Here is a 15,983-nt window from a genome sequence, read left to right as displayed (position 1 = left end):
GCAGTCTACAACAGTAAGTTAGAAAACTAATAGGGGCCAGACAGAATGGAGACAGCTGAGCAAATACTATGGACTGACAAATAATAGCATTATCACCATGTGCAAGCACAAGAAGTACCTAACCTTAACTGGGGATGCTGGCTGGGAACCTGGAGGAACATGTGCTCAGACTGGATAAGACCACTGAGAATTCACAGCCTTTCCACCCCTCAACTAAACATCATTCAAGGCAGCAGGCTGACCAAATAAATCTGATTTTCCCACAGTCCTGACCCTACTCTGAAAATGTCAAGTTTACCCAGGAAGTCAAGGTCCTGTTAGCATTTTCAAAACAGGTCAGTTATACATTGCTGGCTAGTGGTAAAAAATTCTACCAACTGTAGACCTTTCCAAATCAAGGGACTAAAATGAATTTCCTTCTACCCCTTATAAACAATCTGCAAGAAACAGTAACATTAGTTAAACATGGCACAATATAGAAAGCACTTTCTCTCTGAATTTGGAAACTGTACACCTGACAAGTACATCTATTGATCAACAACTATCTAGTGTTAGTTGAGGGCAATGCCAACACGAGGAGTCATACAAATGATGGCTGATCTTAGCAAGTTTAAATCCATTTAAAGGGCCAGATTGAAAACAGCTGAGGGATATCTAGAGCCATAACTAGGAATGAGGAAAGCGCTAGTTGAAAAAGTCTCAGCAAAGAAGAGATTCATGTAAAATTGGGAAGGATGCCAAGCTTGAGCAAAAGAACAATAAGGGTCTCCGGGAAGAAGGTAAAGAGACGGGAAAGCACAGAGGATGGTATTAAGGTAGAAATCTGCAAGGCAGATGAAAAGAAGCAGAACTCCATCTGTGTAGCAGCTAACCAGGGCTCTAACAGCATAAAGCACTCCGTAAAAACCGTAAGCGAAAAAGAGGAAAATTTCATTGTTTGCAACACATGTATGCATCTTAAGGACAAATGTCAATCTCTGAAAGATAATCACCCCAAGAAGAAGCCAGTGATAGGCAGAGACATTGATTTGACCTAGCTATCCAAAATGTATACATATACTAGAATCTCACACAATGTACCATTAAAAAAAAAAAAAAAAAAAACGTAAGCGAGGGGCTGGAGAGATGGCTCAGTGGTTAAGAGTACTGGCTGCTCTTCCAGAGGTCCTGAGTTCAATTCCCAGCAACCACATGGTGATTCACAATCATCTATAGTGGGTTCTGATGCCCTCTTCTGGTGTGTGTGGAAACAGCATACCCATATACATTAAATAAATAAATCTTTAAAATACTAAAAAAAAAAAAAAAAAAAAAAAAGTAAAAAGTGAGGGGAAAACCACTAGGAGTGAGAACTCTCCAGTCTTAGTCATTAGATAACCACTGTTTCCTGCGTGGGAAGCAGAAGTTTCTTCCCCAAAAGAGAACTTTGAACACAGATTCCTGGTTTATAAGTAAAGGAAGTTCTAAATATTTTGTGTTAAAAGAGAAGCTGATGAAAACTTCAAACAGATATATGAAAGGGATGTTTAAGGAAACATAGCCACTGTCTGTGTCTTAGGTTAGAGTGGAGGGAGGCTGGCATGGGTAAATATGGCTACTAGGATTCAGGTGCATCCAGGGAAGAGAACATGAGGGCCAATAAGGGAGTTTCTAGGGAGAAAGGAAAACAAAACAAAACAAAACAAAACAAATCATACAATACTATGAGTAATTCAATAATATGAAGTAACACAACACAATATCAAAATAGTTAAATGTCATAAAAAAGCACGCTGCTGGCAAATTAATTATTAGTGAAAGTATATTTTAATAGTAATTACATGGTTCAAAAGGACTAGACTTGATAATAGGTAAGATAAAAGGTAGGAAAATAAACCGTTATTTTATTCTCTAGTTTCAAAACAGTGGGTGTTAGGGTTCCTACTGCTGCAATAAGACACCATAACCAAAGGAAAATTGGGGAGGAAAGGGTTTATTTGGCTTACACTTCCATATCACTGTTCATCATTGAAGGAGAGAAGTCTGGACAGGAACTCAAACAGGGCAGGAACCTGGAGGCAGGAGCTGATTCAGAGGCCATGGGGTATGCTGCTTACTGGCTCCCTCCTCACGGCTTGCTCAGCCTGCTTTCTTATAGAACCCACAAATACCAGTCCAAGGATAGCACTACCCACTGTAGGCTGGGCTCTTCCCAATCAATTACTAATTAAGAAATTCCTTACAGACCTGCCTACAGCCTGATTTTATGGAGGCATTTTCTCTCCCCACTTCTTTAGAAATTTCACATCATGCACTCCAATCCCACTCCCCTCCCACTCCCCTCATACCTGCCCTCCACCCTTGTGACCTCTCCTCCCAACAGAGGAAAAAAAATCATTGTGGTAGCTGTAGTGTGTCACAGTGTGCCCCACAGCATACCCTTTTGTCCACACTGCTTTGCTTGCAAATGTTCATCGCAATGAGTCGGTGGTCTGGTTTGAAGCCTCTGGCTTCTGCTACACCATCAATACTGGAACTTCACTGGGACTCCTTTCAGGCATCCTGTTGTTGCCCTGTGTCATGGAGATCCCGTAGTTTTGGATCTGTAGGACTGGCTTCTTTATGCACTCCAGCAGTTCACTGATAGGGTAGATGTTGCAGTGGGCAATTTCAAAGCCCTGGATCTGGGTCTGAGTGGTAGCTAGCTGGTCAGCCTGCCAGCTCTCCTGCACCCACACCACCCAGATGAGCTCTCCTATCTTGCCCTGGCTGGTCCATCCAATGCTGTAGCCAGCAAAGGGCAAAGCCAGGTCTCCTGCTCTCATGTCCTCAGGTCTGGGTCATCCACACCCATGCTGTCAGGACCAGCTCTACTATGCTGCCCAGATAAAGGGCAGGACCCACTTTTCCAAGTGTTGCAGCTGATGAGGGACAGGGCCAGTTCTCCCACTCTCGTGACTCCAGAGCCAGCTCTTCCAACTGCCATAGTTATCAATGGATGAGGGGGGAGGAAGCCATTTCTCCCTCATCCACACCACCACACAGGAGACAACAGTAAGAGCCAGCTCTCCCATGCTCTCACCCTCAGTCTGGCTCACCCAAAATCTTTATTGGAGACACATAGAGATATATAGTTATATATCTATATCTATATCTATCTATATACACATATACAGATATAGATATATCCAGATTGTTAGTAAAGAAACAGCCAACATGACCACTCCATGATAAGGTTAAGGTTTTAGTTGTTTATATAAGCAGGAAAACAGCCAGATGCATCTAGAAGAGTCCAGAACAGAAAGGGAAGCAGGCTGTGTATGGCCTGGCCTAGGAAAGCAGGACAGAGGAAGAGAATCTTGGAGACAGCAAGAGATGGCAGACGGGGAGAATAATAAGGGTTGGGGTGCCTGCAGGAAGAGTAGAGAATAGTGAGCTATAAGGAGGGTGAGTAGCTTCTGGGAGGGAAGGGCCAAGAGACCAATGAGAGAGCTTTGGAATGTACAACAAGTACTTGTGAGCAGAGACTGAGAGCGCCTAGAGGCTGGCATAGGCTTTCCTATACAGCCACAGGTCCAGGTCAATGGAGAGCCGTATGTCACTTCTGCCAGAGGTATGAGAAATGATTCCTTTTGGCAGATGGAAAGCAATTTCACAAGTTTCTGAAGAATGCTGGCTTTTATCAACCCACCAGAAGTCCTCCTGTGGTCCAGCTGGAGCTCATTTCTGAATATTCAGACACCCTGAGATCTAATATTGAGGACCTTAGCTCCATCCTTCAGAACCCAGGTTTTTTAAAAGCAAGCACAGCAGCATGGGCCTGGAATCCCATTACTGTGGCAGAGCAGACATGAGAATCCTTGGGACATCCTAGTTAAACCAGGGTTTGGCTAGATGAATCAACAAGGCCCATGTTGAGACCTTGTCTCAAAAAATAAGGTGGAGAAGGTAGAGATCAATTGAGAACGAACCCTGACATTAACCTCCATCCTATACACCTTTATGCGCATGGTGCACGCACACACACACACTGAGGGGGTGTTGGGGGGCATGGGGGAAACTGTTCCCCATGCCCTCTGATGCAAACGTACAGCAGCTAATTTTTTAACATCTTCCTAAAAATAATGACTGCCAAAAAAGATAGAAAACAAGTGTTCAGAGAAGTCAAGACACTGAGACAGGAAAGACTTTCCCCCCTAACCCCCTGCTGAGTTCTGTATGCAGTGCTGGAAAATAAATCTTAGAAGGATTCAATTTGATTAAGAAGACTGAAAAGCATCAAGATGCTGCCCTGCCACTCAAAGGGATTGTGCGTGCATCGGTACTTACTACATAACTATTGCAATCCCTGAAGTGCCTTGGCTCTCACCTCTGTGGCCACACAAACCATCTAATCCCTTTTCTGGTCAAGGAAAAAGAGAGCATTGCAATATTTCACTAGAGAAGAATGAGGACCAGTGTTTGAAGGGTTTGGGAGAGCTGTTAGAACATTTATTGAGTGGCTAATATATATGGAAGCCTTAGTGAAAACAATCACAGGAGCTGAACTAATCTCCACTGGTAGGAATTTCTTCCCTTTTGTTTTATTAGGGAAATGACAAGCGGCATTGTCTTGTACTGCTGGCTCTGTAAACTTCACGTATTGCTTCACCTAAGCTTTTTTTTTTTAAGACTTAAGTATTTTTTTTAACTAAATATTTAAAATTTTCAGTTCAGGTATAGCTTATTTCTCAGCGTTCATATCATGTCCAGTTCAAGTTCTCAAAATAATTAAAAAGAAATACTTAGCAACCTTGCAAGTTCTTAACCGTTTGATATCTGTTCCTTGATAATTATTCTGGTTCAAACGCAAGAGTCCAGTGAATCATTTTCTTGAAACTCCTTATGCCCTCAGCCACCTGCGGCTTCTAACCTGACTTTATGCTAAACTGCATCTCCCAAGAGCATCGGCCGAGAAAAATCTAGTGCGGTGCATGGTGGGAGTTGTAGTCCTGGATGAGGGTTCCCCCGCCTTCGAGCCGCTGATTCAGGCGCTACCAATTAGCTGGGGCCATGTCGGTGAGGCCGTGGTCCAACCGGGAAAGCTGGTATGACAACTGTACACAATGATTGGCTAAAAGATGACATAGGGGGCGTGACTATGTGTGGGGTGGGGCGATCACGGCCATTGGCCAAGGAGGACGGAGCGGCGGGCGCGGATTGGCTGCGCTCTGGGCCAGGGAGGCCTGGGAAGGGGCGAAGAAGGAACCTGAGCAGGAAGAGCGGCTGCGAGGCGGCGGCACAGAGGCAGCGGCTGAGTTGGTCGCGGCGACGGCGACGGCGACGGCGAGGGCTCTCGACCTTCGAGAGCAGGATGCAGGTCCGCGTCAGGCTGTCGTTGCTGCTGCTCTGCGCGGTGCTCCTGGGCTCGGCAGCCGCGACCTCGGGTCAGTATCGAGCCTCGGGCAGCAGGCCCCGAGCCACCGCCCCCCGACCGCGGTGGAGACAGGGCCACGGGGCTCAGCGGTCTCGGGCACTGCTCGCCCTGACTGTCACTCGCTCTTGCCTTGGGCATCGGTTAGCCTGGGCCGAAGAGGGTGCTTAGGAAACTGGACATAAGGAAGGGCTGGTCACCCTGCCCACACCTCTCCCACGCAGCAAACTTTAGGTGACTTCTGACGAATTAGGAATTGCCCAATTAGGAGGGGATTCCTGACGGCTGGCTTAGACCCTCAGAGATTCCTCTACCTTCACGTAGGTGATGTGTGCACAGGCTCTGGGACACGCTGGGGTTTGCAGTTGACATACCTGGAGCTGTCACTTTTGTGCAGAGCAGGGTTCATCCGGACTAGGATGTTGACAGTGGAGGAATTGCTCAACACCTGATCTGTTAGTCTGGTTTTTAAAAGAAAAAACTCTGATATAATTGTAGTCACTTGTCCCCCGCGTCCTGGGAAAAATGTGACCTCTGCCACGGTGTCCATGGTCTTTGAGTTTGTAGATAGTCATTTTATTTATGGGTTTTGAGACAGACTTAGTTCTTTCAAAATTAATAGAAAATAATGTTGCCCTTTTCTGTAGGTACAAAAAGCCGTGTGCTTTTAAATTGATTTTTCGACTAGCTGACTTACATTACCTCTTTGCAAAGGATTTTCTTTTTTAATGTTTTGATCTGCCTATATCAGAAAACTTACTGTCTTAGAAATGTTTCTCTTAAACGTACTTAGGATGTTTTAGAGTGAATAAACATTGACTCCTGGAAGACTTTGAGATTTTTAATCAGTTTCGCTTAACAAGACAGCTGTTGGGTGGCTTTATACTTTTTTCTGGAACACTGCAAAATGTAAATGTCATCTTTAAAAAAAAACAAAAAAAAACCCGAATTTCCCCAGATGGTTATTTGAATCCCCAGATCCTCCGTTCTAGTTGTAAATGAAAGCCATAATGTCATCCTACTTCTAAAATCGAGTTAGACCAAAATGCTGTCTCCGGTGTGTTTGGAGACACCCTTTCAAATGTGGCAAGCATATGGTAACCACTTTACTGCCAGCATTATGCTTGAGGTTGATCCTGCTTCATTTGAAATGACAGTTTGTGTTGAAGAGCAGTTCTTTAAAGACTACAATACTTGACTCTGGCAGAAATTCTAGCGGGTATTGTTCAAAAGAAGTATGCCGTGGAAGCTGCCCTTGCCTTGGGTAAAGTACCTGATGGGCTGAGTTCCTCTTGGGGTTTTGCTAAGTTTTAGATCTAGAATATACCACATACCCATACATGAACGAGCTCTGTGACTCTTCACACTGAAGCGCGAAGATTCCAGTAATCAAATAGCATAACTTACATCCCTCTGAAATTCCCATCTGCAGAGTTTAAAGGCTGTTCGAACACAACAGTTTTTCCTGCCTCGTCCGTCAGCTCTGTTGCATGTACTTTGAGCTCTGGACAGTAGAGACGCTCTCCGGTTGGTTCTAAGTCTCTTAGCTATTCTACAATACTTAGCACTCAAGTGTTAAATATTAGGGTTGTATGAGTATAAGTGGAGTGCAGAGTTTTAAGAAATGTCTACTCAGAGTTCTGTCACAGCGACAGCCATGCCAAAGCATTTCTCTGGTAGAGGCATAAACTTAGCCCAAGCTACAGTTACAAAACTGCAGGATGTGAGAGAGCGAAGGCCAGTGCCCCTGCTCATGCAAAGCTCCACATTATCAGATTCAGGCCTCCTCTGGGTTAAACTCTTCTATACCTGCGTGGACTTTTTATTTCCATTTCTTATTTCCTAAACAGTATAATAACTGGTTAACACTTAGCTTCTAAGAAGGGATGGACGGTGTCTGCAAATAGTGTCCTACTTTATATAAGGGACTTTGCAGTGCTTGGGTTTGGGCACCCTAGGGTTAGGACATGATGGGGTGTCCCGGGACCTGGCATTTCTATGTATCAAACACTAGCTTTTCTCGACTTACATCTGATAAAGAGCTTTATAAATTAAAGGCTTGGATTTTTCAGCTCTCCATGGCATGCATTCAGTTGCTTATTTTTAACCTCGTTTTTGAAATTTAGATTTAAAGGTTTGCTCTTAATAAAAGTTACATTTTGTTGTAATTTTGTGTTTAATATTAAATCTTATCCAAGGCAGGTTGAACTTACAACCACGTCAGTGACGTCACTGTTGTTAAACATCATCTAATATGTTGGCTTAGCAACATGTAAAAGCATGATACCTGGATTAAAGTTGCTTTCTTTTTCTTGTAAATGAATAAATTGAGAGGACACACACACACACACACACACACACACATTTCTCCATACTTTTCTCAAGGTAACAGTGAAAAGGTGTTCATGTTTCTCACCTAGAAACACGGGCCTCGTTGAGCTGGGAGTGTTCCCTATCGGTTCTGCTAGCTCCCCTCGTGTTCACTGGGGCAGCCTGAGTTCAATGCAGAGACAGGGTGGGGAGAGACTGCGAGAGATTAGGAGAATGGGTGTCACAGTCTTTACATTAGCTACACTGCCAGGTATTTGAGGCAAGTTGTATTAATACATAAGTTCAGAGAGCAGCTTCTGGATAAGCAGGAGATTTCATTTCCTGGTTGTACTGTTCCTTATAAATAACATCACTGTGAATCAACAGACGCATGTTCGTATCCCCTTTTGACAAACTAAGACAGTAGAGGCCAAGCAAGCCTTCTATCCTGAACCACGTGTGTCCAAGTAAGTATGTGAGAAAGCCAGGCCATAGCTTTCCAAGCGTCAGATTTGGGGTGACTTAGGGTCAGGGGTTCCCTAGGACCTGAAGGCAGGTCGGCAGTTCTTCTCGATAACCTCACTGCTCCTTGTGTTTGGAGCTGGACTAGCCTGCTTAACAGACAGGACACATAGCAAAATGAGTTTGTAACGACCACCTCTCCTTGGCAGAATAGCCATGCTCGTGTGCTGTTCTCTAAGCTAGTTTATCGAAAATAAAAATGGATTTTTTTTTTCAAGGAAAGGGGTACAGTTAGTTGAAGTAGTTTGACAAGTAGTTCTACTTTAAATGTAATACTAGTGAGTAATACTTGCGCATGATTGCAGCGTCTTTTCTTTCACTTGAAACCTACCTTCAGAAATAGTTAAGAGCCTCTTACCAGCAGCTTTTGTAAAAGGTGATCTGTGTAACTCGCAGCCGGAAAGAGAGCTTAGCTTCTCCGTAAAGCTACTGCTTGGAGTAGGTTTTCCAGTTCAGTCAATGAGAAAGAATTCTTTTGTTGACCAAGTCATCTTAGTCTGTGCTCCTAGTGTGTGAAAGAAAGCATGATGCAATGCGTGTGAAACCACCCTGTTGTCACAGGCCCTTTCTCCTGGAGTTCAATAACACGTTTGCTCCTCTGGTGCCTCCCAGACTTCTGTGTTTCACTATACTGTGTATCGTTTATATTTACGTATAGGTCTCAGTATCTTATTGACTTGCCAGCTGTCTGTGGCTGGCTTAGTGATTTGCACACGCCGCTAGTCAAAAAGCTCAGTGTACAGGGACACGTCATATATGAATTTGCACTGGTGGTGCCTGCTCTATGTGCTGAGTGTTTGGTGTCTGTGGTGAACAGATTAGTTTGCACATACAGTATTGATAGAAAACAGGGATGAATTTTCATCCCTTGGCAGTGATCTACTGAGGATAGTATTTTTAACCATTTAGATCTTCAGAAAGTTAGGTGGTAGGATGGTGGTTAATTCATGGACCACTACCAAAATGCCATGGGCACTGTGGATACCTTACTACCCACTGTCATCTCCAACCTGCCAAAGTAAAGCATTGGGAAGGTCCTCTTAAAGCAAGTGAATCGTAGCTATATTCTACTTTTTCTTTTTTAATTGGGAGCACAATTATGTGGCAAAACATCACTGGGAGGCTTATTTTTCACAGATATGCAAAGAGAGAACTGCAGTTAAGTGTATAGAGCTTAGTCCCTTATGTTACCACCACCTGAAACAAAAATAATACCACATTTTCCAGTAAGAAGTAGCTGTATAGAGTTTCCTGGTAAATGTCTCACAGTTTAAGGACAGGGGTCTGAACGCCCCGTGCAGGATGAAATCCGAGCATTTTTAGAGAAAGAAGAAGGAAACAGAAGGTCATGTGATTATTTTGTTTCTTTACATTGGCAGGGACTACAAAGGTCAAATGCTTGCCCCTGGCTTGAGCTGTTGCCTGTTTCTATAGAGAGCAGGGGAAAAGGGCAACAGCCACTAAGAGTGGGAAGGACAATAAAAAACTGTTTCCTGAGAAAACTAAGCTACCTGCGTGCATTCAGAAGCAAGCTATGAAGAATGGCTGGGCCTTTGTTTTCTTTTTTGTTGATGTTTTGTTTTGTTTTGTTTTGTTTTGTTTTGAAACAGGGTGTCCCTGTGTACCCTTGGCTGTCCTGAGATTCACTCTGTAGACCAGGCTGGCCTCAAACTCAGAGGTCTGCCTGCCTCTGCCTCCTGAGTGCTGAGATTAAAGATATGTGCACCACCACCACCCACTTGATTTTTTTTTTTTAAACATAGCTATTGATTTCTTTTTCTCTAAGGTTTATAACTTTCTGTGTGTGAGTGTTTTGTTTGCATGTATGTCTGTGCAGTGTTTGCATGCCTGGTGCCCATGAAAGCCGGAAAAGGGTGTCAGATTTCCCATGAACCATGATCACAGACTGTTGTGAGCTACTGTGTGGTGCCAGGAGGACAGCCAGTGCTCTTAACCACGGAATCATCTCCACACGCGCGCGCGCGCGCGCACACACACACACACACACACAGCCTCTGACTCATCTATACACACACACACACACACACACACACACCTTTTAAGAAGCCATTGATTTCTTGGGGCTGAAGAGATGACTCAGCAATTAACAGTGCATGCTGTTCTCCAAAGGACCTGAGATCAGTGCCAAGCGCCCTTGTCAGAGACAGCCCATAGCTGTCTGAGCCCCAGCCCTCGTATGGCCTCCATGGCCACCCACATACGCATGGCATATACTTACAGACACACAGACACAAAGAAGCTGTTGATTTAATAAATAACTCTCATACAATTAACACATGAGAGTTCAGTGCTACATTTGACCTATATCTGGTTATCCCTTTAGCAAAATAGAACACAAATTTAGACGTATTTATCTAAATTTATTTTTTAAGCCTGCTGAACAATAATAGCAGTTATTATTTGTTCTCATCCTATTGTATTAGTGAAACGACAAAATCCTGAAATAGCCTATGGAAACCCAAGAGCCTCAGCAGAAACACAGAAGAGCTGAGAACCTGGAATGTGACAAGAAAGCTCTATTTTTGTAAACGGAATCTGAAGACGAGGCTGGTTTAGTGGAGTAAGAAGAGAAGGGAGCCCTTGGTTTTCTTATGTAGACAAAGAAGAGGGACACTTTCCCCTTAATGTCTTATGAAATTATTGAATATAATCAATTTTTAAATAATTCTAGGTTCATTTATTATGCAGTGACTGGTTCTTATCTGATGTGTATTTGTTCTTCCTTCAAGTTTTTCACACATAACTCCTAAAATACCTGGACTCATGAGTAGGGGCACATGATGTCTTTAGTGTGCTTTCTTAACTTTTATAGTTCCCAACAAAAAAAGATAATTTATCTTAAAATTTCTTTACAGATGACAAAACTAACCAGGATGACTCCTTAGATTCCAAGGTAAGTACTAAGATTTGCACTGAACAAATTAAAGCAGGAGTTATGTACCTTAGAAAGAACATACTAATTTTGAGTAATAGAATTTAATTAAAATGATAAAATGAGGGCTGGAGAGATGGCTCAGCAGTTAAGAACACTGACTGCTCTTCTGAAGGTCCTGAGTTCAAATCCCAGCAACCACATGGTGGCTCACAACCACCCATCATGAGATCTGACCCCCTTTTCTGGTGCGTCTGAAGACAGCTACAGTGTACTTACATATAATAATAAATAAGTCTTTGGGCTGAAGCAAGCAAGGTCGGAGCAACCATATGGTGGCTCACAACCATCTGTCCAGCTACAGTGTACTCATATACATAAAATAAATAAATCTTTAAAAAAAAGATAAAATGATACCAGTATTCTAGCTCTTTGGCCTTAAAAAAAAATTCCCTGACCTATATAAGAACAAGTAAGCATTTCCCTAAGGAGTGCTGGCTGTTAGGGTCAGGTTCAACTTAATGTGCTGTGTGGATGGTGGACATTCACGTAAAAGAGCTTGAAGACAGCATGCTCCGTGCCTAAAAGAAGAATGAATTTATTCCCTTCCCCCCTCCAAGTCTTACGTAGCTCAGGCTGGCCTCAAACTCACTGTGTAGCTGAGAGTTGCCTGCAAGTTCGCATTCTCCTGTCTGCTCCCAAGTTCTGACATTTTAGGTGTGTACCACCTTGCCCACTCTCTTTGAACTTTTTTTTTTTTTAATTTTTGAGACAAGGTCTCACTGTGTAGTCTTGGCTGGCCTAGAACTTACTGTGTAGACCAGGCTGGCCTTGAATTTACTGAGATTCTTGCTTCTGCCTCCTAAATACTAGGATTGAGAGTAAGCATCACCATGCCCAGTTCTAAAGTTTTTAGTCTCTTTTAATTTTGAAGGCCTAGCCTGTGCCACTTGTTTCAGTGTATGTAATGTTGTTTTTAACCCAAATGAGGAAATGTAGCTGCTCATGGGTCGCATTAGTATAGCTGATTAGTATAGCTCATAGCCAAGGAGACCTGCTGGTTATGAACACTGATCCCCAGATTAGATGGAATAGAGATAAGAACGGGAAGTCCTAACACAGAATTACCAAGGGCAAGTGTAGAGTAGGGTGAGTACATGTCAAAGAGGGCCAGAATCCAGACTCTGAAGACTACAGAAGGCTTGTGGGAAGGTGACATCTGAGTTGAGGTGTACAACCAGTCGGGTAAAGACCTGACTCTGAGAAGTGCATCAGAGCCTGGTCAGGAGCTGACGGAGACAGCTGTAGACACTTGTCAGAGCAACGGTCAGACTGGACTGGAGGGAGTCTTGCTTCCACTGATGAGTAACGAGTGCTTTTTTATATCCTCAGAGTTCTTTGCCCACAGATGAGTCAGTGAAGGACCACACCACCACGGGCAAAGTAGTTGCTGGCCAGATATTTGTTGATTCTGAAGAAGCAGAAGTGGAATCCCTTCTTCAGGACGAGGAAGATAGCTCCAAGACCCAGGAGGAAGAGATCAGCTTTTTAGAATCTCCGAATCCAAGCAGCAAGACCTACGAAGAACTAAAGAGAGTGCGGAAGCCAGGTAGCCTGATGCGTTGCTTGATTTCACCTCACGTAGCAAAAGACAATTGAAACTTTAAAACTAGGGAGTGTAGACAAATGCTAGTGGGAGCTGGTCTTGCTGATCGTTAACCACATAGAAAGTGCAGAGTGTAGTTTTACAGCATTTTCAAGTCTTCAATAAATCAGATATTCACTGTGCAGATTTAGTGTTACATGACCTGAATTCATAGATAAAATTACATTTGTTTTTGTTAATGTCCTCGCTTTTTTACATACTAGCATTTAAATTCCTTTAAGAGAAAAAATAATATGTCAAAGTGGGACAAAAGGAAAGAAACATGGATTCTGGGTGTGGTTGCAGAGTTGTGTTAGGAGTTTACCGTCCTTTCCATCCTCTAACTTTCCAGTCTTCCTAGATAGTCTGATTTAGGTCTTGCCCTTCTCCCGTGGAAGCATTCCTGAACACCCTCTTCTAACTGCACCTGTGTCACAGCTCCACACTGACAGCTGCTCTGTGTTAATGTGCAGAGTGTTCAGTGGCCTTTTAAGTTTGATAACATGTCCACTTTGCCTTCTTCCATTTTGTCATTTAGTTTATTACTTCATGGACAAGCATAGCAGCACTTACTATATCCCCAGTCACTGTCAGGAGTCGAGCCCAGTTAAAATTATGCCGCATTTATCCGTAGAAAAATCATTTCTTAAAAAGCAAAAATTCTTCAACCCATCAACTAAAAAGAATGCTTGACAGCATCCTGAAGAATATTCTGACAGGCTTCTTACCAGCTGTATGTGTACGGTATGAAGTTCTTTGCTTGGTTTGAGCATCGATAAGAGTATAGAGAAAAGAAACAACTGCAGGTAATTTTCTCACACTCACCAGCTAGAGAGTATTTTCCCAGGCAGCAAGCAAGCAGTTCTGCATGGATTTTACCCTTGATGCTGCCTGGTGTCCTCTTCTTTACATCGGTTCCATCATACTACCTGGAGACAGCATCAGGTCCCCCGGGTCAAGTGTTCACTCCCACAGGACTACCACCTGCCCCCTCACATGCCAGTTACAAGTCTCAGTTGCCTGTGCTTCTGACAGTCTGTGTAAGCCAAAGTTCCCATGACATCATCCTTGGGTTCCGTTAATTTTTTAGAGCAGCTCACAAAAGTCAGTAATAAACTTGTGCTTACCCATCTGTAGTAAAGTGTGTTACAGAAGGCAGGTGAACAGCGAGGCAGGACATGTGTAGACTGAGGTAGAGAAAAGCAGAACTTTCACAGCCCTCTGGGTCCACCAGCCTCTAGGAACCCCCATCCTCTGAGACATTGACACCCTCTTGGAACTCAGTCCTTTGGGATTTGTATGGGAGCTTCATTGTGTAAGCATTACGGATGTGTCACCTGAACCCTCCGCTCCTGAGGCAGTGCACGGTCACTTCCATGTCTTCAGCCCTTTAACCTTTACCATGCTTGATGGCAGATCTGTCACAAGCATGTTTGTAAGGGATATTTATCAAATCATCTCTCTTTTTTCTTAGGCCAGTGAAAGAACACAACAAATTGGGATTTCTGATTTTTTTTTTTTTTTCTCCAGGATGTATCTACTAGGGATTTAAAATAGTGTTTTAACTGTCTCTTACATAATTTTATGTGGGTGGTTATACCAACAACTTCACAAATATTTACATTTGCCTGTTCAACTTGTTTTAGTTTTCAGTAATGATTTGGATTGATTTTTCATTTTTTCATAATACATGAACTATTATACACTTATGCATATTACTGTGTAACATATATTTTATGAGTTACATGGCTTTGTGTGTTCCACTCAGCTATATTAGAATGAGATTCTATGGCAGTCCCTTCTAAATTACTCCTTCTGTCAGCTTCTGGTTCATGTTGCTGTTGTATTAATCTTCCTAAAAGTCATACTTGACCCTATTGCTTCCTTATTTACAGCTGTTCACTTCCATCTGCCTTCTGCAGTGAAGCTCAGACTTCGCACTTGTTAGCCTGATTCACAGAATCTGCATGTCAGCAGCCCTTCTGTAATCTCACCTCCTGCAGCCTAGTACATCCTTTTTCAGAAAGTTCCCCGAGTGTGCTGTTCAGTGTGTGTCATGGGCCTTCCACAGGTTATCCTCACAGGTTAAATGTCCTGACCATCCCCTTGAACAAACCTGACTATGAATGTCTGCTTTTCTTTCAACTGCCCTGTGTGCAGCAGCTCCTGCACCATGCAGGGTAAGAGCATCCTTCTGGCTCAGACTTCCACTCTTTCCTCTAAAGTCAGTCCCTGGCAGCAAGCAGGCAGACAGGCAGCAGGCAGGCAGACAGGCAGCAGGCACCAGGCAGCAGGCAGCAGGCAGGCAGGCAGGCAGCAGACAAGCAGGCAGGCAGGCAGCAGGCAGGCAGGCAGGCAGCAGACAAGCAGGCAGGCAGGCAGCAGGCAGGCAGACAGGCAGCAGGCACCAGGCAGCAGGCAGGCAGACAGGCAGCAGGCAGCAGGCAGCAGGCAGGCAGGCAGGCAGGCGGCAGGCGAAGCCAACGTTCTGCTCAGTCTTGCAGGTGCCTGTCATCTTCAGAATCCAGACTTGTCTCCTTTATTGTTAAGACCTTCCCTCCTTCCAGCTTCTCCCTCCACATGACCCCAGCCACACTTGTCTTCTTAATACTCCTGAATGGTTCATACTGTGTTAGCAAGACCACAGCCCTGAGGTTAGCAATTCACCTGGAAGAATCTAAGGACTTAACACATAGTTGTATTCGTAGCTATTCTTTAATAGACTAATTTTGTATGTACACATGCATGCACACACACACACACCACTCATAAACCCTGTGGCATGCCCTTGCCTCTCCCAGGTGGCTTCCTCCTTAAGTTTCTATTTTAACAGTTTTTCTTATTTACCTGGCTCAAAGCATCAATTGACACACAGTGTTGCTGGGTTTAGTAGGTTGAAGTAGACCTACCGGCCTTCCAGAGCTGAAGTAGGGTTATGAGAAGTTCCATCCCACATGGCACACATGATAACCCTGGAAACAAAGACCTAACAGTTGTTGGACACACATTAAGTGATATAATGTGACCTTCCACCGTGGGTGGCTTGTCTTAGACTTCCTAGTCTGGTCCTTGGTTTCCGAGGACTTGCTAGTAGGTTTCATGTGTTTGTGCTGTCCGTAACTTGATCCATCTCCCCGTGAGTCCGTGAAGGACCTGCAGGAAGTTCTCTGTGGAAACTGGAAGCTTGAGTCATTACTGTCTTCCCTGGCTAGCGTATCTTT

At 43.8% G+C, this 15,983-nt stretch overlaps 1 protein-coding gene across 2 annotated transcripts in view; it reads left to right on the top strand.

Annotated features, from left to right (window-relative positions):
• The first annotated feature begins 5,206 nt into the window (after positions 1-5,206).
• Positions 5,207-15,983, top strand: part of Sel1l (sel-1 suppressor of lin-12-like (C. elegans)) — a 43,115-nt gene continuing 32,338 nt past the window's right edge. For both annotated transcript variants that reach the window (NM_011344.2, NM_001039089.1), the window contains exons 1-3: positions 5,207-5,405; positions 11,101-11,138; positions 12,510-12,726. In NM_011344.2, coding sequence (NP_035474.1) covers positions 5,333-5,405; positions 11,101-11,138; positions 12,510-12,726 — 328 coding nt within the window. In that variant the 5' untranslated portion in view covers positions 5,207-5,332. The remainder of the gene's footprint in view (positions 5,406-11,100; positions 11,139-12,509; positions 12,727-15,983) is intronic.

The sequence above is a fragment of the Mus musculus genome, chromosome 12 (genome assembly GCF_000001635.26).
Source record: "Mus musculus strain C57BL/6J chromosome 12, GRCm38.p6 C57BL/6J".
In the NCBI taxonomy this organism is placed as follows: Eukaryota; Metazoa; Chordata; class Mammalia; order Rodentia; family Muridae; genus Mus; species Mus musculus.
Note: the sequence above shows the minus strand (reverse complement) of the source record. Positions and strands in the feature narration are given on the sequence as shown.